At 31.1% G+C, this 27852-nt stretch overlaps 2 protein-coding genes across 3 annotated transcripts; both read right to left on the bottom strand.

Annotated features, from left to right (window-relative positions):
* Positions 1–75: 75 nt before the first annotated feature.
* LOC108911504 lies at positions 76–6610 on the bottom strand. Its single transcript, XM_018716458.1, has 3 exons — positions 6526–6610; positions 4939–5148; positions 76–2204 (listed from the first exon to the last, which is right to left on the bottom strand). The coding sequence occupies exons 1-3, from the start codon at positions 6581–6583 to the stop codon at positions 2086–2088; spliced, it is 387 nt and encodes a 128-aa protein (XP_018571974.1). The 5' UTR covers positions 6584–6610; the 3' UTR covers positions 76–2085.
* A 529-nt stretch (positions 6611–7139) lies between these two features.
* LOC108911509 lies at positions 7140–26280 on the bottom strand. Of its 2 annotated transcripts, none has more exons than XM_018716465.2 (5): positions 25946–26280; positions 22389–22618; positions 17057–17158; positions 8943–9068; positions 7140–7321 (listed from the first exon to the last, which is right to left on the bottom strand). In XM_018716465.2, the coding sequence occupies exons 2-5, from the start codon at positions 22561–22563 to the stop codon at positions 7215–7217; spliced, it is 510 nt and encodes a 169-aa protein (XP_018571981.1). In that variant the 5' UTR covers positions 22564–22618; positions 25946–26280; the 3' UTR covers positions 7140–7214. The 2 variants fall into 2 exon arrangements, with proteins under 2 accessions (XP_018571981.1, XP_018571980.1); XM_018716464.2 differs by having other exon boundaries at positions 22389–22611.
* Positions 26281–27852: the final 1572 nt, after the last annotated feature.

The raw sequence follows: 27852 nt of genomic DNA, 5'->3' as shown, positions 1-27852 counted from the left end.
ATTAATTGAGAAACAGTTAAAAGAATAGAACAAAGAATAATGGAATTATTGAAATAATAATAATAAATAAATAATAATCAAGAATTATTGTTACATTTTTAAATTTTACTTACAAATTTGAAAATGAAGAGGTTTCATAAAAATTGAAAGCATTTTGGAGGATGTAGAATAGTGTGGTATTACGTCTTGAATTACAAAATCGCTAAAGGAATTTTTCAGAAGTTAGTGTAAATAATTATTTTAACTTTGTTTTTTACTTGCTATTTTAATGTCTTAATACACATTTAAATCAGGAAGCTCCAAATATACAGAATTCTGAAAATAAAGAATAATTGATAAAAAGTAATGGAAGATTTAAAAAATATCCTGATTCGTATTTCAGAATTTATAGTAATAGCATGTCCTCATCAGTATTCTTTTTTGAAACATTATAAGGCACACTGATCTGATTTTATCAGTTTGATATATTTTTACAGCAACTAAAACATATTTTTCTTGACAATATTTATATTGGCGTGACAACAAAAATATAATCAGGATACCCGATGTTTGTTTTTTGGTAATGCCTTTCTTCTAGTCCTCCTGCCAGGCAATATTTTGTCTACATGCATTCAGGTTTAAACTAAAATGTATCGGATCTGATATTCGAGTAAAACGTACATAACATTTTCAGTACCAATACAGTACTATCAGTATTGGAATAAAAATGCAACTAAGCAATACAGCACACACACCGTGCAATCAATTTTTGGGTCTCAACGTATAGACCAGGGGTTGTACTAGTATTTATAGTAATTGTCCCTCGTACTTAATGATTTTTATCCCAGTTAGGACTGATTTTATAATGATCTAAAATGTCCTTTAAATTTAATGGAGCTTTAAAGCATTGCCGCAACATCATGTTTATTTTAAAGTCGACTTTAGTGTGATTATGAAATCAGACCTTAGTGTTTTGTAAATAATTTTGTTAATACTGTTGATATATACTTTCGTCTTTAAATATTCTCAGTGGTTAAAGACTAGAGTGAATTTATAAATAATTTAATATTAGTGAAGTGATTCCTTATTTGTACTGTATCTCCTTTATCCTCATAAAAACTCTACCGCAGCTGTAACATAGGACAGCAGACTAATACTGCTTTATATTAGGAATTGATGATTTCATACACACTTGCTCATTACAATAAGATAATATTTATAATTTGTGTGCCATTTTGTTTGTGATCTTTTGCTTTTATTATTGGCTTCTAAGACTGATTTTATTATAAAATAGTAAAGCAAGTATATTGCTGTGAAGGATTTTATTTCAATGTGTTAGTCAATTATTTTTTAAATATAGTTGTTGTGATTAAATATAAGTAAAGATCCTGTGTTTCTAAACTTAACCAGTTACTTATAGAATAAAATAAGCAGCACACCTAAAATGTACAAGTATACAAATATTTTGTAAAAACCGCAGTTTTAAATGTACGACACAGTGTAATTAGAGGATTTCAGTTGAATAGATAGACTGAAAATTTAAATTGACCAAAAATCACTTTATATTCGATGTGTCACGGTATCTCACATCCTTTCAGTGTTGCATAATGAGATATGGCCTTAAAACTGGCTTTGTTTGTCTTGTTTTGGTAGGAGATGTTTTAAAATACTCATATCAGTGATCTCAGATTTATAGGGTAGAAAGAGAGGTGCTTTAAGTTGATTTGAAACCTGGACTTTAGGTGGATGAAAACAAATTTAGGTACCTACCTATCAATTTTAAACATTGCTCTTCAAATATAACGGTTTCTATTTTTAATAGTCACTACTTTTTTCTTGCCAGTTGAGCGAAAAAATTTTAAACTAGTCCAACTTTAGCCCATCTAAAACTTACCAGGTCAAAAATATCATATGTAAATTATTTTATATATTTATTTTGTTTTCACTGTACTTTTATATTATTGAAATAAAGGTTGTTTAGAATGACCAAAACTTCATGTTTTTTCTTCGTCCCCATCCTACTTTCGTTAAAATAACCATATAATGTTTGTGTAAAATAATTTATGTAATAAATAAATAAATAATACATGGTACATTTGTTACTGCCTACTTCTTTTGTAAAAAGACGCTGGTACAGCAACATGCTGATATCAACTTGTGTTCTTGGCAAGTGTTTGCATGGAGGAAACTGCAATCTGCAAATCTGCACTGTAATGGTAGGCGATCTGAAAAAAATTGAAAGAAGTTAATGCACCTGCAAAAGTATATACCTACAGGAATATCTTGTCATAAACAATTTTTGTATTTTGTAAAAATTTAAATAGTTGTCATAAACGTATTACATCTTTATAATAATTTATTGAAAGATTGAATTTTTGCCAGCCAAAATACAGGATGTCCCACGATGACGAGACATTAGACATATTTTACCGACTACTTCGATTTTAATTTTGAAAATTTGGGCAATAGTGTTTTCGCGCATGCCCTTCTCAACTAAAATAATGCAATATAGCAATTTTGGATTTTACGTCAATTTTTAGGTGAACTTTCATAAAGGTTTCCTATTCTTAAAGTTAGCCGTTTTTGATAAATTTAATTTTTTCCAAAAAAAAAATAAAAAAGCACTGCCTAATTCAAAAATATGTGTATTTTACAATAATAAAGTTAGAACGATAAAATTTATAGGGAACATAACTAAAACTTCAAGCTTCCCTGCCATAATTTCAAAACGACTTAATTTCAGAATACAGGGTGGTACAAATTTTATGCCGAATTTAATCGACTTTAAACCATCTTAACTTATTTTTTTTTAATGGAACACACTGTATATTTTTGCGCAACCTGATGAACAATTTTGTTCTTTTTCGAATGGTATCCGATACCCCTATACCTATCTCTTCTGGTTTTTAAGGTATTTACTGCTTTTCGTGCAATCAACGGATATCGCATAATTCTTGCGAGGATGGCTGTGAAATTTTTAGTGGAACTTCAAAACAAGCACCTAATCTGTCACCAGTTTATTGTTGTCAATATAACACATACAGAAATGTTTATTTGAGTACTATTTATTGAGAACAAAATTGTTCATCAATTTACGCGAAAATATACAGGGTGTTCCATTAAAAATAAATAAGTTAAGATGGTTTAAAATTGACTAAATTCGGCATTAAATTTCTACCACCCTATTAGAGTTTCATTTATGTCTCCTATAAATTTTATCACTCTTAACTTTATTATTGTAAAATACACATCTTTTTGAAGTAGGCAGTGCTTTTTATTTTTTTTTAAATTAAATATATCAAAAATCACCTAAAATCGACGTAGAATCCAAAATTGTAATAATATACAGGGTGCTCCATTTGAAATAACGAATATGACGTCAACTTCCGGTATAACCATTATTTTAGTCGAGAAAGTCAAAATTAAAATCGAAGTAGTCTCTGAAATATGTCTAACGTCTCATCACCATGGGACACCCTGTATGTGTATTTGAATTAAAAATGTCGTTGTCTGTTATGTATTAGGCATACTTATGTATAAGAATACCCATAAAATATGAATATACCAACTACCAACGTTTGCGTTAAATTGTTTTCTGAGTGTTTAACAATTTAAAAAATTTCGATGAATTATACGCCATGTATTGCTTTTACTTTTATCTATACTCGACGGCCAAAATTATAGATAGTGATTCATCTCTAGCTCTTGGACTAGTAAGAGGGATGAAGCGTGCCGGGAACGAAAATCCATTGGCGTGTCTGCGTAAAAGGCAACAAGATATAGAAAATATTGAAAAAATATAATAAAACATAACATCTAATATTTTTTACGGTTTGCTATAACCGGCACTTTGGTCAATTTTAATTATTACAGCATTTTAAAACGTCCCAGTTGTGTTTTTTTAATTTATAAATTTATTATAGCCATGGAATTAGACCCCTCGTCTACGCTTATGCTATGACGTTTCTCAGGTCGGGCAAATCAAGTCCGTTTACACCCACTAAAAAAGCATTTCCCTATTCCCTACCAAGTTCAAAAGACAGAGATAAAATGTAGATCGACGTTCAGTGTAACTCAGTCTATACACGATTATAGATTCTACCGATGTGCATGGCGAGCGGCACAAAGATAAATAATATTGAACCGTATAGAAATCATTTTATATTTTATACGCATTATGGTAATAGTGTTTTTATATTATGTATTAGTCACTCTTTATAATTTCGGCCGCCGAGTTAAGGCCAATTCCCACATAGCAGCGCCGCAGCAGCGCTGCGCGTCGCTGCAAATGCTGCTCCTAAAAATATCCATATTTTTAAATGGAACAGTTCCCACATAAGCAGCACAGCGCGGCAGCAGCGCAGCGCGTCAAAATTCAACGCCTTTGAGAGCGTTCCTTGCTGCTCTGACCTTCGTCGCGCTGCCAAGTGGACATTAGGAAGCAGCAAACACTGCTGTGTCTTCGGCAAATCTCGATACATATCGCTCACTATTTGGCTGTGGGAGAGGTACCAGACGTTTCGCGGTGACTGTTGGACTATGTAATCACTAATTATATGTAGTTAGTAAATGCAGGTAGTTTGATTTTGTTAGAGTAATATAAAATTACTGACAAAACTCTACATTTCTAAGTAGGAGTAAGGCAATATTAATAAATTATATATCTAGGATATCACTAGACGAGGAACTCGACATTTTGAAAATAAAATACGTTCGTTCTATTAGATAGTCGGAACACTACTCTTCTAAAATATTAACCGCTGCGCTGGTGCTGCACTGCTAAGTGGGAATGCCTACCAAGTTTTTGCATCGCAGCGACGCTATGAAGCGCTGCTGCCGCGCTGCTGCGGCGCTGCTATGTGGGAATTGGCCTTTATAGTACAATATCCATATCGTGCGTGGGTATCAAATTAGCAGCAAAAAAGCTGTTTAAAAATTTAAATGTATATACGTACGTACCATAAGGATTATTTGGATTGTGGCAGCAACAGGAATCGTGAAACAATTTGTCACTACAATAACTGTATACCGAGGAATCGCATAACGGGCATCGTCGTCGAAAAAGGCTCGCATATGGTGATAGACTCGAAATTCCCGCCGTATTGTCGTAAGGTGGAATGTCTAGGCCATTTCCATAGAGCGACAAAACGTTTTTTATGATACCATTAGCTGAAAAAGATACATTTTTAAATAAATAAATGCAAACGTAAAATCTCCATAACAAATAAAGAAAATAACATTTTATTTTTGTGGGAATTCCTTTATTTTTTAACGTTTTATGTAAAAATTTCGGAAAATATAGCCAATTATTTTTCCAAAACCAGAATTCAAATGTAAACATAAAAGAATTATAATAATTTGTATGATATCAGTAAATATACGACATTCTACAATTATTGTAAAATAATGTTACATACAGGATGTCGCGATTTATAGGCTTACAGGCCATTAAAAGAATCGGTAAGTAAAATCATTGTATAATTTACTTATACAATTGTAAAATACAAACAAAAATCTTTTTTTATTAAATAAACGACACTAAACTATACATAGTTAACTACTATTTACAAAATTGCAAATTCTAAGCCTATTACAATTTGTTTAGGTACTAATTTTTGAGACATTGTATTAGTATTTTTTTAAACGAAATCTAATGTTTAATAACATGTTCCTTATTCTAAAATATCCTGATAGCAAAGTTTGCTCTATTTTCGTTTATTAATTTTTTATTTTTTATTTAATTTTAATTATTGTCGAAAAAGTTAATTCTGTATTTTTCTACTATTCCTTTGTGCTTTTTTCTTGCTTATCTTTACTGAATAAAAGTAGGTCAAATCAAAGGTTATTCGAATAAGAATTTTCCAAGAATTGACACAAAAAAAATATAGTTATATTTTCTAAATATGCGCATTCTTAGTGCCCATTGAATAAAAAAAGATTTGCACTTCGCAAAACATTTATTGAATTTCCAAAATTGCAAATCTTAAACTCATTACAACTTTTTAGGTAGGTACCAATTTTTGGGAAATTGTGTTAGTAATTTTGTTTATCCTGAAAATATTTTAGTAACAATTTTGCTATAAAGATTTATATTAATTTTTAAGTTTTATATGCAAATCTAAAAATGAATGGATCCTGATCTATTTCTATTTATTTTAATTTTTTTTTTTTTTTTTCCATTTATTTATTTTTCTAAATTAATGTCGAAAAAGCTAGTTTTGTATTTTGTGAACTCTGCGCTTTTTCCTTGTTCATCGTTGGAATAAAAAAATATTAATACCTACAATTGTTCAAAAATTGCATTTTTCGATTTGCATTTCGAAGGAGTAATATTTTCCAAGTATACGCATTCTTAGACTATTTAATAAAAAATAATTACACCTATAAATCGTGAACACCCTGTATGATATTCTTAGAAAATTCTCCATTTGGGTGACTGCACATAAAAAAATAGTTAAGTATCAAAATTTTTGTTTTAATCAAAATTCACAATAAGTTACCTTCTTGGATGGAATTAAAAAACGAACTATATGCCACCATACTTACCAGACAGAGCGAATCCCACGGCAGCCAAAACAAAAACTGCGACACTCAGAAACTTCATTTTCGGTATTTGTTCGTACTTGGCGGCTGTCGGGGCAAAACTGACTTGGAAATATTTAAAATCGGAAGAGGTATTCGCATCTAACTGTATATGCCATCTTGCATGGGCGTTTTTATTATAGTTTTTTAACAAACTGGTAACCAGTGACGAGGCGCTTCTCCAATCTACGTTAACGCATTTTAAATGGGGTAACTGTACATTTCTGATTGATTTACTTTTTCATTCGGTGTTTTCGGAAACGAGAAAAAATTTATTGCACGGCGATTCGTTCTAGAGGTTACTCCAGGTGATGGTCAATGAATCTGTTTCATTGGGAAAAAGAAATGTACAGGGTGTCCGTTTTAACGTAAGACAATTTTTGAAGATATAAGGGCAAGGTGCAAAAATGTAAAGTGTGCCATGGAAAACAAAATATTTACTTTTACTAATGATGACACGCATTAAATAGCCTCAGAAAAAAATAGCGCAATTCTCCAATACATTTTTAATATTTTGCGCCTGTCCATCGCGTTAAAGATAATAAAACTACTCTTATGCAACAATATAGATATTTTATTTCAAATAAAGACATTTACAGCATTTTAAATACCCCATAAATTTGTTAATATACAGTGTATATCTAGTAGCTTTGCTAAACGATAAAATAATTTACAAACATATATACAATCTGACTTAAAATAAGTGTGAAAATGATTCTGCTGGTTGTTTTGCAGCCTGAGTTTTTAAACTTTTCCTTCCCTGAAAAAAAAAATAAAATAAAAAATCTCACATAGATTCAGATATATCCGAAAATATTTGAAATGTTTTCATATCAACAATAGACAACGCATATATTTTTTTAAATGTAATCATGTGGTAAAAATTTTGGAAATATCCTAGCGGTAGAGAGGTTTTCTATTGCGCTAATTCCTGACGTCATTTAGTGCGATTGAGAATCGAAAATATGGAATGACATGTACAGAACGATCCGACAGCATGAGCATAGGAACATAAGAGTCTAGGGACAGCCACATTCACTGTTTCGAATCTTCCAACAAGCTCGTTTCTTTCGATTAGTTTCCGTCACTTTGACATGGAAATTATATACTAGAACTAGACGGTAGAAGTCGAGAACTATCGAAACAAAAGTTTATCCAACAAAATGTAAGATTTTATTTAATTAAACCTTGTGAAAATGCCATATATCCCTTATTTCCGATGATATTAAACACAAGCTAAAAATTGTACAGAAACAACAGAATAAATAGATAATAAATAAAGTAGAGCGTAATATTGACTATATATGTATAAAGTCTTCCTAAAATTAATGACCAACCTAATAGTTCCATAAACTTTGTTACTCTTCATACTCAATTCATATTATAAGTCTTGTTCGAGCCATCAAGTAAATTTTTCTTTAAAATCAACGTCTTTTTGTTTCAAAGGTCGAAAAATGGATTTTTATTCCAATGATTTATTGGTTCTGTAGAATGTAACATGAGATAATAAAATTGTTTCATATGTATTTACAGAATGCACAATCAACTGAATAAATTGTCGATATAATTTGTTAGTATCAGCTGTTGATAGTGTCGTCGATAGTTCTCAACCCCCACTAGATGACAGACGACCAAGAAGCGGGTTTCAGTTACTAGATGACTAGTGACTGTAAATCAGGTTGTGTTCTTGGTCGCACCTCACTCAACGGTCGCACTAAATGACGTCAAAATGCATTAATCACATGACAACATTTAAATTTTTACGGAATTTGAAACGTGTATAATTAACTTGTACTGTTAAAGAAATTTTTTTACTACTGTTAGGCTACAAAATGCAGTTCTAAAATTAAACTTTTATGCAAGTTGTCTATTCCTGTGGCTTCATGCCAATGACGGCTTTTGTTATCACCGTTGATAACTCAATGTATGTATGTACATACCTACGTAAACAGTTGACCATGAATTAGTCATAACAAATCAACATTTATTTATAGGAAACTACCTATGTGATTGCAGTTGCGTGTATTAGTGTAAGAATGTTTCGTTTAAGGGGATAATTGGAGGAATTTTTCTGTTAATTGAGAATTCAATTAACCAACTTAATAGATATTACATGTTCTCTATAATAAAAGAAATTGAAAAAGTATGAATTAAAATAAACGATTTAATGGATAATGATTAGAAATACATTTTATATACAGGATACATTAAGGTATTTAATATAAAAATACGACTGCAATTTGGTTTTCTGGATAATACCACTGCACAGTACAGATATAGCAAAAATGTATGAATGAAGTTATAATTAAGACTTATCTTATATTTTTATTATTATAAATGCCTATCTCATTAGGTATTAATGCTTAAACGCTAATACTTACACTTTTCTAGTACAAATTTATCACAGCAACAGATACGCAATCGACTGTATTGGTCACAACTGCTCATTACAGGTGTACAAAGTTGATTTCCAAAATAGCAAGTGTGCGGAACATATGGTAAAAGCTCTGAAAATGATTTAAAATATTACACATTATAGGAAACAAAGAATTACTATACTAGAAATATTAATTTAGTATTATTTATCTAAATAGTTTATTTAACCCTGTTAAAAATCATTTAACAGTTCCTACAGAAATTGGAGATACGCTTGAGCTGTCATGCAAATTGACCAAGACCTTATTTCTTTAAATTAGCAAAACGGCTGCTTTTTTCAGTATAAACATGAAATGAATTGTTTGATGACCTATAAAATTTATCTATATGTTAACGTTAAGCCAAAAAACTTTTTAATAAGAGAGATCATGTTGTCTATAATAAATAACACAATCTATTTATAACTGTGGTGTGGGTTATTGTGAAATCTTTTAGGTGTTTGTGACATAGTATTAGTTTTTTCTCGGTTTATATGGGTATTTTGCTACGTGTGAAAAAATACTCAATTTATTTTCGTTTTTACGGACATATTTTGAGCCATACTAATCTGGTGGAGCTTTGTATAGACCCTTTAGACACATCCTGTATGTTCAAGAATTATTTGACACACATATTTCAATTAATAAAATAATTAGTCTCTTGTAATTTCCTTAATTCTTATTTTTCTTTTGCAAAATTTAGACCAAATTCCACTGAATTATATATGACCGTTATATATACGATATTTTATATGTATATGTAGAATATTGATTATTTATTGATACATTTTTTATTAATTTCAATTCGTTGTTAAAAATTGCTTTTTCCAGTGTATTTATTAACGGTTATATGACATAATTTATCTAAACAATTTTCGCAATTATGTATTTCACTACAACTGTTCTTGTCACTTTAATCACGCATTTATAATTATTTTAAATGGGTATTTGTCCTTTATTCTGAAATATTTCGTTTGAATGTGAATGTATAATGTCGGACAAAATTATGTTAATTTTTAACAACAAAATCGAGGTCGAGCACGCAAAAGTAATAAAGATTGTTTATTTTCTATTTAGTAGCAATTTGCAGATATTGGAGCACCACATTTGAGTAAAAAAGTATTTTCACAGCGGACATTTGAAGGTTCTCTGTGAAAAAAATTGTTTCTCTGTTTTTCTAATTATAAGATTTAATACATTTCCTGTTTTTGGGTTTGTCAGAATTTTTTGACAAATGTGAATGTTATTTGATAAGCAGTCATCGATATATCCTTCTACAATGTCCTGTGTATGTATTAGGTTCAGGCAGTTTAAAAAAGTGCCTATTTTGCTTGAAATTTTGCTAAACTGCTATTAAATTAGATGGAATAGGGGTGAGATTGCACCCCTTTCAGTTTTTTATTTGTAGCTCGAAAACGAATCAAAATTTTGCTATAGTTCATAGGAAAAATTTTATAGAAAATTGAATTTCCCATAGAAAGGGCTTATTTAAAAAATTTAAAAGGAAAATTTTTTGCAAAAAATCAACAATAATAAACAGTTTAAAAAAAGTAAAAATAAAATTTTTTGATTTTTTTTTACTTTTTTGACTAATTTTTTTTAGTAGAAGTAGGCAAAGAAAATTGCTGTACAAAAAAACTAGATGAGATTCCCTTCAAAATGGTGCGTTTTCAAAAGTTTTTCGACTAATATTGAGTTATAACCGATTAAATATTTTTTTTTAGATTTTCGTCGTTTTTAACATAAATTTGAGTCAAAAAAGTAAAAAAAAAACAGTCTTATTTTTTGCATGTTTTAAAATTGTTTATTATTTATTTATTTTATTTATTTATAAAGGCTAGTGTTACATACACATAAAAGTGTTTACAAGCGTTTATTAATGATTTTTTACATAAAATTTTAATTTTAACTTTTTTAAATAAGCCATTTCGATGGGAAATTCAATTCTCTACAAAATTTTTCCTATGAACTATACCGAAATATTGCTTCGTTATCGTGCTATATTTAAAAAACAGCAAAAGTGCATTTTTACCCCTATCTTCAATTTCAACCCTCTAATTTAATAGCACCTCGCGGTTTTTTCATTTTTAATGACCCTTCGAACAAGTCATGTGATGAAAATCTTTGAACGAATCCTTTCTTTTCCGCAAAAAAAATGAGAATTAAAACGTATAAGGGTAAACGCGAGGAAAATCGAAAAATTGGCTAAGTTTGAGCAGCCATATATCAGTCAATTCTCATCCAAAAATACTGTACAACCTCTTTTTTTGAAGGAAATTTTATCTACTTTTTTTATGTCGCAATGTCTATATCTCTCTTTATTAAAAAAAAAACTAGAAGCAAAAAAGTAAAGAAGTAAAAAAATTGAATCTTGCTTTTTGTTCAAATTGTTCAAATTCCAACGATTTTTTGCATAAAACTTTCCTTTTAAATTTTTTAAATAAGCCATTTCGATTGGAAATTCAATTCTCTAAATAATTTTTCCTATGAACTATAGCGAAATTTTGCTTCGTTTTCGAGCTACAATTAAAAAACTGAAAGGAGTGCATTTTCACTCCTATCTCTAATTTCCACCCTCTAATTTAATAGCACTCCGCGGTTTTTTCTTCTAAAATGACCATTTGAACGATTCATGTAATAAAATATGTTGAACGTCATAGTTCCTCTTAAAATCCTATAATCAATGGCCTATTTTGTTTGTAACTGTATATAAACGTTCTTGTAGTATTATTTTTTGTATGTGGAACTGTAACAATCAATATGTTTCCTCCACTCCTCTATTGTCTATGTGGTCAAGTTTCATATTCAACAACTTATAATACAATGCTAATAAAAAAATATTGTTAATTCAACTTAACAATTAGTTTACCTTGATCATAAGAAATTCCTAATCAGGTGCTTTCTTAAAAAATTTAATACGTTGTTCTTGAGTCAAACTTTTAGACTTTTTGGGCAGAATTTTGTTTCAAAAATGCTCGAACTTTATGAAAATTATCAAAATTAATATTTTCCTTGACTTTAAAAGGGCTTTTTAACACTGAAAATTCAGACCATACTGTACCTGAATTTACAATCTTTGACTTTCTGATAAATACGCAACTAGTATATTTTATGTTAAGTTTTTGGTTTTTTAGTCCTTTTTCGGTTATTGAACAATTCATAATATATTTTCGTACCGTTGTCTTAACTTTGTAGGCAATAAATTCAGAAAAATATAACTGGCTTTCTCTTGCAAGTTCACTGGAGTATTCGTAAATTTTTCGTCACAGAATTATTTTATATTTAATTATATTTTACACTTTTGTTGTTTGTTTTGATTCCAAATATTGATTTAAATTGACATGAAAAATTATATAAAACATCGAAGTACGCAAATAACAATAAGCAAGTGTCCAGAAAGGTCTATAAATATTACTTTCGGTCTTATTTATAGGGTCAATATGATTCATTTTTACATACGCTAAATTATGAAAAGAATAAGTTCGATAACGCCCAGAAAATTGCGCATTTTATATTTTACAATTTTGAATTTTTTTACTAGAAATTGTTGAACTACGTTCAATTCTAAATAAAAAGGGTATACTTGTTACAAATCGATAAACTCAACTGTTTTCGAGATACAGACATTTTAAGTTTTTGAGATTCGACGGGAATTAAATTAGAAAATTATTTTTTCCAAAGTAGTAGGCATGGACATAATAAATTGCCAGCTGTCACTACAATACCATATTGTTTTCTACTCAATTTGATTAAGAAGTAGTTTTTTCCTTGTCGTTATTTTTTAGAGAAGAGAATATCTTAATAAAAGGCTAAGAAAGTGCATTGAAGTTGCTGGTACAGTAGAACCTCGATAATCCGAACCCCTGTAATCCGAACGCTCGATAATCCGAACGCCGTTTTGGGAAAAATAAAAATAGTATGTAATCAGAATCGCTCTCTAACTGCTACAGTGAACAGAGCATCACCGTAGTAAACATTGCATCGTGTGTGTTGTTATTGTGCCTGTGTTGGTTTTTGCCTTGGAAATAGTATGTCAGTGTTCATTTTCTGCTGCTACTATGCCTGGAAAGCACTTTGTTTGGTAATCCGAACGATTCGATAGTCCGAACCACCCCCGGTCCCAATTAGTTCGGATTATCGAGGTTCTACTGTAGTTAATAATTTGTTAAGATATGCATAATAAAATCATTAATTATTGCTGTAATGTTTGTCTTAATTCTTAATTCAGGCTTGGTATCTTAAGACCTGCTAATTTTGTAATTTAATTCCCGCCGAATCTCAAAAACTTAAAACGTCTGTGTCTGGAAAACGGTTTAGTTTATCGATTTGTAACTAGTACACCATTTTTATTTAGAATTGAACGTACTTCAATAATTTGTAGTTAAAAAATTCAAAATTGTAAAATACAAAAAGTTAGAGAGATTTTTACATTGATAGGACAGTATAACTAGCGCCCTCTAGACGTGACCCCAACACTGTTTGCATATTCGTATTTGCCTCCTCAAAAAACGTAAAACTACAAATTTTCAAAACAATCGGTCCATACATACTTAAAATATAGATAAAAAAGGAAAATATTTTTTCAACTTTAACACCCTGTAGAACGAAAAGGGGCAACAATTGACTAAAGCATATTGGGCTCAATCGCTCAATTTTGACGTTAACAATTTGCCATAGAGCTGTATACCATTATTAATGACTCACCCTGTATAATAGAAAATTATTTTAAAATGTGCAGAAATTAATTCGGACATCTTGTATGTATAATTGAAAGGATTTTTTATTTGCTTCTAAGGTAGAGCGTCGCATTTAATTAATTTCACATTTCAGTTAAAATTTGCTTTTTTTGTCAGTAAAAAAAAGCAACTGTAGACTTGCTTGCTAGGCAAGGAATTTGTTATAAATTTTGTCACACCAAAGTAGTTAAAATGAAGCAATTAATAATTCAAGACACAGCGTCAAATGAATACATACAATACCCCAGCCCTAGAAAACATTTTGTTAATTTATTTAATAACTCATCCGATAAGTTAAGTATGGCGTTCTACAGCGACATTTACTTTGTTTTTACGTGACGCGTGGGACAGAAGAACTGCTCAGCTTAGAACTGGCTTTAATTGGTGTTTCACTGATCTTCTGGATAATTAACAGCAATTAAAGAAGGCAGCGTTAAAACCACATGGGTTTTAAGTTGCCCTGAATCATGCGGAAAATTTAATCGCCGACTGTTTAAACGGGATAATATTGGATTTGTTTACACTGTGGTTTGTATAAAAACGATTTGTGTGTACCTAAAATTCCCCTAGCGACGAAGAATAAAAAACGTAAATCGTTATTGGACAGAATTTTTATGAGATTTAAGGAAATTATTCATGGCTGACTAATTCGTATTCATTCATAAATGTGCAATTGATTTACGTAAATCAAGGATACTTGAACCGAAACATATTTTCTTTAAAAAAAAATGATTGTAGATTAGGAAGGCAATGAACTGTTGCGTGTCAAAGAACTGGAATATTTGGAATGGAAATCTAAAAGACGATTCCATATCGATCTTAGCAATTAGTAACAACGCTTTAAGTGAACGAAATAAATAATAAAATCAAGTAGCCGGCAAACCGAAACGTTAAAATTTGTCTACAAGTAATGTTCAGAGCTTTCATAAATGATTACAAGCCACGTGACCAGAAATTTTCCTTCGCGTTGGCAATTAGGTAAATTTCGATAAATTAAAAATGATTAAAACAATAAGACCAAGATTACATTATTACAACACAAGTTTAACTGGCTGTGATTGGTCTCACTTTTCGCGTGGTTCTATTCAACCAATCAGCAATCGCATTATCTCGAGCGTAGTCGTAACTGTTTGTCATTGTTCATTGTAAACGAATCATTAATATTAGTGACGCCAAGATTTAGGAATTTTTCGTTACCAGTACCAGCCCTACAATGTTGGTTGCTTCAGGTCGATGGTCACGTGGTTTGGGAACATTTATAAAGGCTCTGCGTTAGGTAATAAAATGGAAAATTGTAACATGTACAGGGTGATTCACTATATTTTGACCTCCCCCCCTTTAACTTATAAAAAAAATGTGAAATATAAAAGTTGCACGATTTTTTATAAACTTTTCGAAATTGATAGTAGAAAAACAAATGAAATCCAAACAAAATGGCCGCGGATGTTAACTTTGTTAAGTTAAATGGAACACCCTGTATATTTTTACATATTTGAATAGAACGTTCCCTGTCGAGCATAGTCATATAGGGTTTGTTGGGTTCATCTCTAACAATAAGCAAGATACCATTAAAAAAAGAAAAGATGGTTTTTTATTAAGGAAATAATGCATCTTGTAATAATTGTTAGACCTCTTTCAGGCCAATTACATAAGGATTTACAGATTTAGTTATATTTTGATATATCGGACATTGATGCGGTCCAAAATGCGTATAGGTCAGGGGTCAGCAAACTTTTAAGCCGGAAGAGCCATCTGCAATAGAAATATCAATTTCATGAATTTCAAAGAGCCACGAATTTTTATTTCTGCTTTTACATTTTATTTCAAATCTAAATCAAATACGGAAGTTTATACGCGTCTTTATGTGTACTCGTGTGCTGCTTGTCTGTCCGCTTTAACTTTTAATTTTTAGAGGAACTTGAAGAGCCGCATGAGGCTCGCGAGCCGCGGTTTGCCGATCCCTGGTATAGGTAATGTAACTAAATATCACTAATTATAGACCGTGAGAGGTCTAATTACTCATGGACATTATATGGTAGGTCGTGACAGTGACAGATAGTAAGGTCTTGACAACATTGTTATTGACTGACAGTTTGTATTATTATTTAATTAAAATAGGTTACACAGAAGTAGAAAATTATTTAGAATTAAAATAGAGTATGGAGAAGAACTTTGCTCTATTTTAATTCCTATAATATATAAATTTTCTACTTCTGTGTAACCTATTTTAATTAAATAATAATACAAATTGTCAAACAATAATAATGTTGTTATGACATTACCTGTCACTGTCACAGCCTACTATAACATTGCCCATAAGTAATTAGGCCTCTGCTTTTTGGACCATATCAATCAAAATATATTATAACTAAGTCTGTAAATCCTTATGTAATTGGAAAAAGGCAGAAATGCCTGAAAAAGGTTTAACAATTACAATATGTCTTATTTTCTTAATAAAAAACCTTCTTTTCGTGTTTAATAGTATCTCACTTATTGTTAGAGATGAACCCAACAAACCCTACATGACTATGCTCGACAGGGAACGTTCTATCCAAATATGTAAAAATATACAGGTGTTCCATTTAACTTAACAAAGTTAACATCTGCGGCCATTTTGTTTGGACTTCATTTGTTTTTCTACTATCATTTTCCAAAAATCCATAAAAAACTCGTGCAACTTTTCTATTTCACATTTTTGTATAACTCTTAAAACAAAAAAGTTAAAGGGGGTCAAAATATACTGAATCACCCTGTATTTTACAGCTCAAATTGATAAAAATGAATAACCCAATTTTGACTATTGATAAGCAGCTAATTACACATTTTAACGAAATTAGTTCATAATAATATTATACAGGGTGTCTCAGTGGTCATACAGCAACCATAGGTACATCAGGTAAAAATAATTGATTTTGTCAACTTACCTTAGTCCGAAAATGATTGATCTAAGAACTGCATTTTTTCAGGGAAGCAAATTGAATCTTCCGTTTTCATTCGACACCTAGTAATTTTAAGAGAAGTTTTTTGTGTGGTATTAACAGATTATTTAGAAATGCAGCCGTTTTATATAGACGAAAAAAATATTTTTAAAAAAGAGTGACATCCTCCGTAAATGTTGATGATTTCTATTGTCTCCCTCTTATGACGTGTAAGATGTCATACGTCAATTTTCAAATATTAATGAAAAACTGTTTCAAATGTAAGATCTTAACGCCCTGTAACTTTTAAACGAAGCATTTTTGAACTATGGCAAGTTGACTTACATTCAATTGTATGGTCAGTTTTCTGGGACACCCTGTTTACAATGGTGTCAAAATTAATGTTAAATGAACAATTACTCCTCACCATAGCGCTTGTCGCAACAACAGTGATCATTAATAAAGTCAGCTCCTAAACAGTATCTTTTCTCCTCGTAGGTGCATTCTTGACATCCAGGAGCTGGAACAACTGAAAAAATAAATAATAATATGTATATATACATTCTATGATTTGTATACCGTTTTTGTTACACTGGATGTAGATTCGTGCAAAAATTATGAAGTGTAAGTATGAAATCATAGATACCTATAATTCGTACGAATGTTTGACTCAAATAGTTCGTTTTTGTCAGAGCATTGACATTTGTAACAATCAAATGTCAAAGAAACTGTATTTCATTTATTGCATATGAAATACGGTTATCGTAGGACCAAAAATATACAGGATGGCCAAGTATGTTCCGATAATAAAGAAGGTTACTTTTTTGTTGCTTCTAAGAGAAAAACTCCGTCTGAACTTAAGGCATAAGCGACTTAATTTCCGAGTTGCAGGATATTAAATTTTAGAACAAAACTCATTTGTCTATACAGGGTGATTCACAAATGGCCACCAAAAATGAAACCTCATTCTTTGGTGAAAGACGAATTAGAAAATATGGTTATGCTATTAAATATTACGTTGTTAACAAGATATTCACCAATCTGATATTCGTAGAAATGTTATTATAAGTTAAAACTTTTGTAAAACTGTTGAAAACCTAATTTCTGTATAAACTTCCATTAATAAAATATATTGTTTCTACACTTCACCTATCCAGTAACATATGGAAACATATTTAGATTTCGCAGGCCCATTAAATTTAGCTAAGATACGTCAGAAGTATTCAAACGCCTTAAAACATTCATATAATTTGAAGTTATCCATTCAATCTTCAAGTTGATGTTGGTTAAATTTAGTTTAAGTACCAATGGAACACAAGTTTAAATATACACTGAGGAAATGTAAGAAGCGGTAATAAACTGTCGATCTTTGATTAATGGCGAAAAATGAAATCTGAAATAGCCACGAAATAAATTACTGTAATTCGTTGATATTATGTTACTATACAGTGTGGACCATTTTAGTGATTCATGTGTATTGGTATTTTGGAAACTATAAAACATAGGAAAATGGTTAAATGGAGAACGTTTTAGACAGTTCTATTGCTAACTTAATGACGCTTGTAGACCGGTTTTTGAGTAATGTTGAAAAAAAGTAAATGTGGCGTTTTCGAAAATCGTCTGTAACTGTTTTATCTAGAGGAATATTTAAAATCTCAAAACACTTTTTCAAGTTTTTTAGAGGAATTTCACTGTATTTAGATCATTGCGACGGCGACGTTTCTGTTGCGAGAAACCATCATCAACTTTATTTTTTCTTATGGGCGCCATTTTGCATTATTCAGCTGAGCAAATAGAGTATATTTTTGGCTTTTCAATGATATAAAACGAAAAAATTTCGAAAATAACCTCAAATCAATATTTTAATTTTAATATTTTTAATAAATCTGGCAACGACGCATAATTTTTAGAATCCATTATAGAACAGTCTCAAATTTTTGTAAAAGCTTACCATAAATGTCATGGCGTTGAGTGAAATATTTAAGCTTTGCGTTATTCCAAAGAAGAAAAATGTTGGAGTGCTTTATTAAAAATAATACAAAAGTAACTGGCTTTAACATACTGGAAATTATTCCGAAAAACAACCACCAAATGAAATGCATTTTTATTTACAGAATTTTCGAAAACGCCACATTTACTTTTTTTCAAAATAACTCGAAAACCTGACTAGCTAGGAACGGTCTGCGAGCGCCATTAAGTTAGCAACAGAACTGTCTAAAACTTTCATCATTTAACCATTTTCCTATCTCTTATAGTTTCCAAGATACATGCATCACCAAAATGGTTCACATTGTACATATACACCGGAGCAAATTAAACTGTAATTGTAGGAGGCTGTGGTTATACGCAAGATTCGACGGAGTTAATATCGAAAGAAAAATGAACTATTATACTGCACAAAGGGAATTTATTATTTAAATAGACAGGTACTAAACTGTTGCAGTTAGATATGTTTTTAAACAAAGTAAGCCTTATTCAATTGTTGTTTATGTAATCCCACTTCGACAGTTTTTTTCAGATGGAAGGCATTTGGTGAAGGCAGCAAATTGGCATTGTGGGTATCTCGTGATCTCTTAATTAATTGAAGCGACAGCTATATTAAGCCAAGGCAAGTCTAGTTAGACTATTTACTGTATACGCAAGGCGAAACCACGATTTCTACTAATAGGTCTTTATTTTTCCCATCGGACTATTGTTCCCATATTAGACATTTAATTTGGAGCTAATTACTGTGATATTATTGAAACAGTACTGTATCTAAATAATTATAATATTATACAGGGTGTCCCAGAAGATGTGGGCAATCTCTCGGGTTTATACAGGAGACGTTAAAATATCCTGACAAGTCTCTATAAAATTTTTTTCTAGAGGGACCCCCTACAGAGATACAGCCTCCTAAAGGACCTTGTCGTCCTTGAAAATCTATTTTTTTTAATAACTTTTAAAATACTTGTGTAATTTAATTATTTTTTAACACGATGGACAACAGATAAGACTCCTTAAAAATTGACCCATGAATTTGGCTTATTTGGTTTGCCAGGGGCGGACTAGCTGTAGCACAATAATGTTAATTTTTTTACACCCTTAGACCTCTTTTATGCACGCGTTTTTCTCCTCTCAACGCGGAGTTGACAAAAACGCCGCGTTTCAAGATACCCTGAACAGAGTTACTACGTTTATGCATTTTACGCGCGTTTATTTGCTCTCGCGTTTTCAATTCTGTCGCGATAGCTTTACAGAACGCTTGGCGACACGCGTTCTGAAAAAGCACGAAAGTATATCGGCGTTTTTATGCATAGCGCTCTTTGTCGCAAGTCCAGTGGCTCTGTCTGTCAAGAATAGTTTTAGCACAGTTTGTTTTAGTTTTAGTTTAGCTATTGATCAAGCGGGACATGGATGCAATGGACACAATTGAATTCTAGTTCTATTAATTGGATGTACTGTCCATCGCCTCTTACGTTTTCTATTACATATTTTTTTATAGCATAAATACAATATACACGGATCCATTTTCATGTACTTCACTGACTACTGTGTGGCATGAAACTGGCGACAACTGATAGAATACGCGTGCATAAAATGGAGCAGAAATATACCGCGTTTTTCTCAATTTCGCGTTGACAGGAGAAAAACGCGTGCATAAAAGAGGTCTTAACGATAAAGGCACAAAAATAATATTTTTAGATAACTTGAACCTTAAACTAAAAAAAGGCGCCCTTGGTTGATATCGATAAAATGAACTTGTTTCGAGAAAAAAACTGTTTTTGTTTAATATGATTTTTATTATATCCGTAGAGAGAAATAACCCGATGAAATTTGCATCTAAAAAATGCCACTTTTATTTACATTTGTTTTTTCCTAAAAATAATTAAATTTCACAATTTTAAAAGTTATTAAAAAATATAAATTTTAAGAGATGTCCTTTAAAATTTCCGTTTGGTTGTGCAATTTAAAATTATTGTTAATTTTATATAAATTTTATACATAATTTAGGTATAATTTTATATTGAAAATGTATTGTGTTTGTTTGTTTTATACACAGAAATAAACAGAATAGTTGCGCCGAGAGACCTGTGCCTTCTCTCGGCGTGAAAAAAAGGGGGGAAGTCAAATGACAAAGTTTACGTTCGACAGTTTCGGAATGAATGGTATTCGGAGTATAAGTGGTTGTGTAGAAGTGTTTATTTAAAAAAAATTGTGTGTATGCCGTGTTTAATTGTGGATGTAAAGTCGGGCGTGTGGAATTAGAAGGTATTTAACAATTTTGGAAACGTCACGCTAGGCTGTCGTAAGCGCGAAGCTTCTTTGGAACATATGTTCGCAGAAGTCCACGAGCCGAACTAATATTTTTATTTTTTACAAAATCTAAATGAAAATCCTTCTCGCGAACTAAACTGCAACTAAAAATGTATCAGATTAATTTAAAGCCGTTTGACCTTGAAAATTTAAAAAATTCATGCCATGACTCAATTGAAATGTTAGCCTCTTCTGCAATATCTCTGACAGTCAATCGACGGTTTGCTCGCACCAGATCTTTGACTTTCTGAACGTGGGACTTGAAGTAGAAGGCTTTCCTGGTAGAGGATCATCTTTAATCTACTGACGACTACTTTTAAATCGTGAAAAACATACGTAATATTGGGTACGACCCAGAGCATCATCTCCATAAGCTTGTTTCAAAAGTTGAAATGTTTCTGTGGATGTTCCCCCAGATTTACACACAAAAATACTCAAATAACAATATCACGAAAACTAAATGAGATACCAACAATCCAAGAACATGTGGTTACAGAGGAGGTCATGCGCAAGGCAATGCTGCCAACTGCATATCACTAAATATCTCCATTAACGCCTAATTCAAAAAGCTCTGTTGTTTTCTGAACATACCTCGTATTTTACAATGCTTTGTAAAATTTTACAATAGATGACCAAACTTTACAAGGATAATATTTTACATTCATTTGCAATATTTTACAAAAAATGTGGTTGTAAAGAGTAGTCTTTTTCTACATAAAGGAACCTAAATGGAATTATGTAAGTATTGTAAGAAATTGCTAATTTTTAATTACGTGGAATATATTTGTATCCTTCCTGTGTTGGATCGCATGCAGCTAGACTTTTTACCCTTCCAGGAAGAGTGGGTTGACCTCTCATAAAAATTCGAATATCGATTATAAGAAAAGGACGACAAATAAAAGTATTCCTTTACTTTATCTTAGGCTTTTATATTTTTTACGTCAGTGAAATAAAATCAGACTATATTTGCTATATTACACTGCTGAGGAAAATAATTGTTTTAAATAGAAACGTCATGTTTACACTAGAGACCAACACGACCGTATTTGTGCAGGTTTCATCAAAATTAATTAAAGTGAATAGCGAAAAATTAGTTTCTTATCAGAAATTGCACTTGCAGATTGATGTGGAAATGATGTTTTTCAATTAGCAGCTACGATTGAGGTCAGCAAAAGAAATTACTAAATTAAGTTGTTTATTGGAAGTTTTCTAAGTTTAACACGGATCTTTAATTAATTTTTTTGTAACTAAATATTTGTAGAGTACGTATTTGTAAATGTACAGTAGGTGACTCATGTACACTGTAGTCAATTTTACCAATTCTTTTGATTTATGAACGCACAAAATAAAAATATTCTTCTAATTAAATACATTTGGGATTTTTACTTCATAAAAATTCAAAAAACTAAGAGAGGACAAAACGATAGCCAATATAGAAATCTAGTAATAAAAAAATAACTTACTCGACTCCAGGTCTGTAGTGAGAGCCGAATTCCTGGCTTGTGTCGACGATATTTCGTGTTCTATGGTGTACTCCTCGTACCGTAGGCTTTTATCGTATTCCACCACTGGTGTTGAACAACCATTTCCCAACACGAGAAAAAATATGACTGTGGTTTCCAAAGATATTGCAAGCATTTTTCATGTTGGTCTCAACGAATCGTTTCGGTGGATAGTATCTTCTGTCTTAAACCAAAAAGTTTCAAAAATCAATGAAACAAGTAGCAATTGCTTCTTAAAAAAACTCAAATTCCATCAATTTATCACGCAGAATATATTTTATATGAGCTTATAGTTTCATTACAAATTTCTGTTTGGAAATGTAAAAAAAAATGTATAATATTATATAACTGCAACTGATTTATATCATTGGGGCGTCTAATTATTATTAACAGCAAGTCTCATTATTAAAACAATGCACACCAATAAGGTAACAATTAAAAATAACTCCAAAGAATCGATGAATCAGTATAAGCCATTTTAACATCCATAACAATTCAGAACATTTGCGACTACGTCATTACTTCCAAATGTTATCATACCCATTCAGTTTGAAAATATTTGCAATATTTTTAATGCTGTTACAAAATTATAGGGGTGCCTTATACCGACATCATAATGTAAATATATATCGTTTGAAAGCCGTTTAATATACATATTTCAACGAATTGTATATTAAAGCAACAACAACTGTATATTAATTGACGTTATTATCACCTATTAAAACATACTTCAGTAGGTACTGCAAAATTCATTTATCTCCATTGCTTTTCATATAAAGAATTTGTTGATTTATTACCAAAAATAAAAATATATTATTGAAATATACAGGGTGATTCAGTCATAATGTCATTAAAAATAAGTAGAATACGAATACACCATTAAAAAATATATTTTCAAATCATTATTTAAACCCCTTTTCGCACCTCTCCTGACCGCTGACCTAGAAAGGTTTATCGAGAGTGAATCTTGACCTACCGTATTCGGTCACTAACCTAGCTTTTACTGCGTTTTTAATAGTGAACGACCTACCTAGACACATGAATAAATAATATTCTTTTTTTCATTTTAAATACTGACAAGTATTATTTATTTTGTTAATAAAAACAAAGGTATAAGGATAATAATTGTTTTGGAATGGTAGGTTATTTATTATTTTTAATGTTGTTGACGTTTTCACTATGTTTTATAATTGAATATGAGTTTTTAGTATTATGTTCAGCTAAATATTTAGTTTGTAGTACCTACGTATACCTTATTGTCTGACTTATTGCTTTTCAAAGAGTAGTATGGTACCTACCTATTTAAAATTAGAGTAAAAACATTTATTAGTCCATAGTACTTTATTAATAAATTTCGGATTCGCTGCACATTGGTTTTGAAAACGAACTGGGGAAATCAGCTGTTTCGCTTCAACGTTCGAACGTTTTATAGTCTGCCGGCCGGGCGTTCTCTGTTGCGAAGTAGGGCGCCAACTTAACGGGAGTTCAGGGGTAATTTGCTTTAAAAGGTCGAGGAAAAGGAGGCTTTATTAGGCCTTCCGAATACGTGATTAAAATTAATGGCATTATCATCCTACATATTAAAAAAATATATTGAAATACAATTGACGATTCTGGTGTAATAGTATGTATCATAGGTATGTATAAAGGGTGTTTCAGAAAAACCTCCCGTAAATTCAGGGGGTGATAGTACGACAAAAAATAAGAATTTTTTGTCTTATGAACTATATATCTCCTCTTGTTTTCGAGATACAGAGTGACAAAATAAAACTTTTTAAATAGAATTTTTACGGTGCGAAATATTTTTATGAAATTTGGTATTCCGGGGTTTTTAAGGACGCCAAATACGCTGGTCTAATTATTTTTTGTATATTTTATAAAAGGCGCTAGTTATTCGTAGCATTCGGGCCCCAATTTCTAATGTACAATTTTATTTTCTAAAAATAATGTGCTCTTGTTAGAACTTCCTAATGGTTCTCGAGAAAAAAGGCTTTTAATTGAACTCTTACAATATTACGGTGTAGAAAATAAGTGACTTTTCACAAAGTAGGCTTATGTCAAAACTTATTGATGGATGTCGCATACATTTTCAGTTATATTTTAAACTCTAATTAACTTTATATCAAAATTTTAGTGACTGTAATTTGCCATTACTAACTACAGTCACTGACAATCACTAAAATTTTTATATAAAGTTAATTAGAGTTTAAAATATTACTGAGAATGTATGCGTTGTTCATCAATAAGTTTTGACATAAGTCTATTTTGAGAAAAGTCACTTATTTTCTTCACCGTAATATTGTAAGTTTAATTAAAAGATTTTTTTCTCGAAAACCGTCCACATTAGTAACAAGAGTACATTATTTTTAGAAAATAAAATTGTACATTTGAAATTGGAGCCCGAATGGCAAAAAACCTAAGCTAAAAAAAATTGGAACCTAAAATGTAATAGGAATGTAGCGTAAGTAGCGCCCTCTATGAAATATATCAAAAAAATAATTAGACCAACGTATTTGGAGTCCTTAAAAACCCCGGAATACCAAATTTCATAAAAATATTTCGCACCGTTTGGAAATTTTCGTAAAAATTCTATTTAAAAATTTTATTTTGTCGCTGTCTGTATCTCGAAAACAAGAGGAGATAGACATATACATAGTTCTTATTTTTTGTCGAACTATCACTCCCTGAATTTACGGGAGGTCTTTCTGAAACACCTGTATATTCAAGGAATGGAAAAAAAACATTTTTTAAGCTGGTATGGATACATCCTTATCATTCACAAAATAAAAATGTTTAAGCTAAACAAATGGCCAGAACAAACACCGAGTGCAAAAAACCAACACATATACGGTGCAGGAACGGGATAAATGACATAACTTATCCCATTATTGATCAGTCTATAGCAAGGGATAAATAATTTTATTCTACAATATAATCCAGTCGCTATTAAATCCACAGATCCCATATTTACGCCAAACAAAAAGATTACATTTTTAGCCTACCTATCTGTAGAAATCTAATTTTTCAAAATTATGGGCTTATTCCCTTTAATAATAATTAAATTTAAAAAGAGCAGGAATAAAAAGGGAATGATTTTTTAAAATATTTGTCAAATGGGGAATAAATCCTTATAGATTTTAAAAATTTCTGCAGGTCCGGCTCCAGGAATATGAGGAAAAATGAAATTTTGGATGGCAAAACCAGGGAAAGTAAAATTTTCTACGGTAGAAAGTATTAGATACTTTTGATGTAGAATTGGCACAAAATGGTTAATATATTTTAATATTATATTATTAATTTTAATATTTTCTGTTTTACAGTGAAATGAAAACAACATTAAAAATACCGGTTGTAGTTTCAAGTCCACTAAAAATTAGTTTTCATATTACAGTTTTCTTGAATTTATACGAGTCTCACAAAATATTGTCCCGTTTAAAAAAAAATGTAAGAACATACCAACGAATAAATATTAATAACGTTAAAATAATTAATTCATTAATTTTAATTGATATACTTACTTCAGTAAAAAACCGTCCGTTATCTTTGCATATCCGCAGGCACACCGATACGTCATATCACCATTTTTTACGGAACAAAACTCAAAAACTTAAAAAATGAACGAACCCAGAGCGGACTAGCCGTTACAATATTGTTTGCTGTTAAAACCTAAAAGTCAACTGACAGATATGACTGTTTGCTCTAGGGCCGTCTTCAGACGGCTTATCTGTAATTTTTTTCTAAGCTTCACGCGCGACAGTTAAAAGAGCGCGGTACATGCATTCAATTGAGGTCAAGTCTGTCGTACAACTAGCCCCTAACCATTACAATATAGTACTGAATTGACAACGCAATGCCTAGGGAGTTGCGAATGCGATCATGAATAGCAAATATAGTTTTTCCGGTGACACATGCGCGGCCGTATACGTTACCAACACCAACAGACTGTTTCGGCCTTTGGGGGGTAGCAAGGACAACGACAGTTGCCCAAGCCGCGAAGGGTTAGGGCCCTATCATGCAATCAATAAAAGTGGAAGAGGAAAACGATTTGGTTCGGTTCGCTGGCGAGAACTAGTTAAGTAAAACACAATAATTTTCCTAATACTTTTATTTGTATTCTATTATTAAGCGTACAAAGTCAGATGAATTTTTTTTTCACAGGTTTGCAGAGTGGTTTTTCCACCCTCAAATTTGAAGCAAATTGTGCAAATAAATTTCAAAAATCCAGTAATTATTTGGGTATAGCACGATCCAGTGAAAGATTTTGTTTCTTTATTTTTTGGGTATTTTGCCACCTGTGAAAAAAAAAATAAAAAATTTACTTTTATAAAAATAGTTTTGTCCAACCAGAAATCTCACATTGAAAAAAATACCCAGAAAGTAAAAGCAAAAAGAAAAAAAATTTCAATCAATCAAATAAAAAATACTCGAAACTCATAAAAATTTTCAAGGCTTAAAATAAGTACTGTTTCAAACAATTAAACTATTAAACTAAACAATTAAAATTTTATCCTCATATGCGGACAGTGAAGAACGGCGAAACGTTTGGAAACATTGGATGCGACTAGTTGCAGAGGTCACTGCGGAATATTTCAGAATAAAAACCGAAATGAACATTAGGGCAGGCCTAGGAGTTCTAATAGCGGGTTCGCCCCCACAGGTCTAGCGCGAGAACAACAAGGGCAAGTTTCCTAGCTAAGGCTAAGTAAGTGAAAGATAAGTCTGCAATTGGCGGCGATCAGTTAAACAGGCCACGGCATAGCGACCCGAAAGACCGTTTATATATGGACCTTTACACAGTGTGCCTCGAAGAAATGCATACAAAGTTTCCTTTCAAATAAAAATCAAAGATTTGTAGTACCTGTCGCAAAACAATAACATAATTCCATGATTAATATGCAGTTTACTTCAAACTTTTGAAGTGTGACAAAACCCTCAACTTATCATAGGTTTTATAAAATTTTAACAATAAATGCGATAGTTATAAACAAATTAAAAAATAGGCACTTTTCTTGTTTTTTTGCAATAACTTTTTTGTTTATTAACCGATTTTAATTTAAGATAATTGTAGATAATTTTACTCTCTATAAGCTGTCTGTGAGTCACTTTTCGCTAAAATTGATGGTTTTCCCTGCAAAGTGAAAAAACTGTTTTTCTCTCTTATTTGTTTAAATAGAAAAGTTAGCTAATAAAAGTTTTTGACTCACGAGATGAAAGATGTCTTGTATTCTGTTCCTGTAGAGAATTTTACAATAATCTTGCGGATAGGACTTTTTTCGAGTAAAAATTTGATTTGCTTGGTCTATTTGTACCAGTTTGTCTTTTAACTGAAAAACGAAAATAGTTTATCTCAAAACAATTTTAGTACCAAATTACTCAAAAAGAAGTGCACAAAATGTATGTTTATTAAAAAAGAAAGATAATATAT

The sequence above is a fragment of the Anoplophora glabripennis genome, unplaced genomic scaffold (genome assembly GCF_000390285.2).
Source record: "Anoplophora glabripennis isolate ALB-LARVAE unplaced genomic scaffold, Agla_2.0 scaffold77, whole genome shotgun sequence".
NCBI classification, from domain to species: domain Eukaryota; kingdom Metazoa; phylum Arthropoda; class Insecta; order Coleoptera; family Cerambycidae; genus Anoplophora; species Anoplophora glabripennis.
This window is presented reverse-complemented; position numbering and strand designations above follow the sequence as displayed.

Bases quoted from the DNA above. Each gene is read 5' to 3' on its own strand.
- LOC108911504 (XM_018716458.1), bottom strand. From the start codon at position 6,583: ATGAAGTTTCTGAGTGTCGCAGTTTTTGTTTTGGCTGCCGTGGGATTC. The intron at 5,149-6,525 runs GTAAGTATGGTG...TATCTTTTTCAG, and splicing joins CGTGGGATTCGCTCTGTCTG to CTAATGGTATCATAAAAAAC. The intron at 2,205-4,938 runs GTACGTACGTAT...AATTTTTTTCAG, and splicing joins CAATCCAAATAATCCTTATG to ATCGCCTACCATTACAGTGC.
- LOC108911509 (XM_018716465.2), bottom strand. From the start codon at position 22,563: ATGCTTGCAATATCTTTGGAAACCACAGTCATATTTTTTCTCGTGTTG. The intron at 17,159-22,388 runs GTAAGTTATTTT...TTATTTTTTCAG, and splicing joins CACTACAGACCTGGAGTCGA to TTGTTCCAGCTCCTGGATGT. The intron at 7,322-8,942 runs GTAAGTATTAGC...TTTTTTTTTCAG, and splicing joins TAAATTTGTACTAGAAAAGT to GGAAGGAAAAGTTTAAAAAC.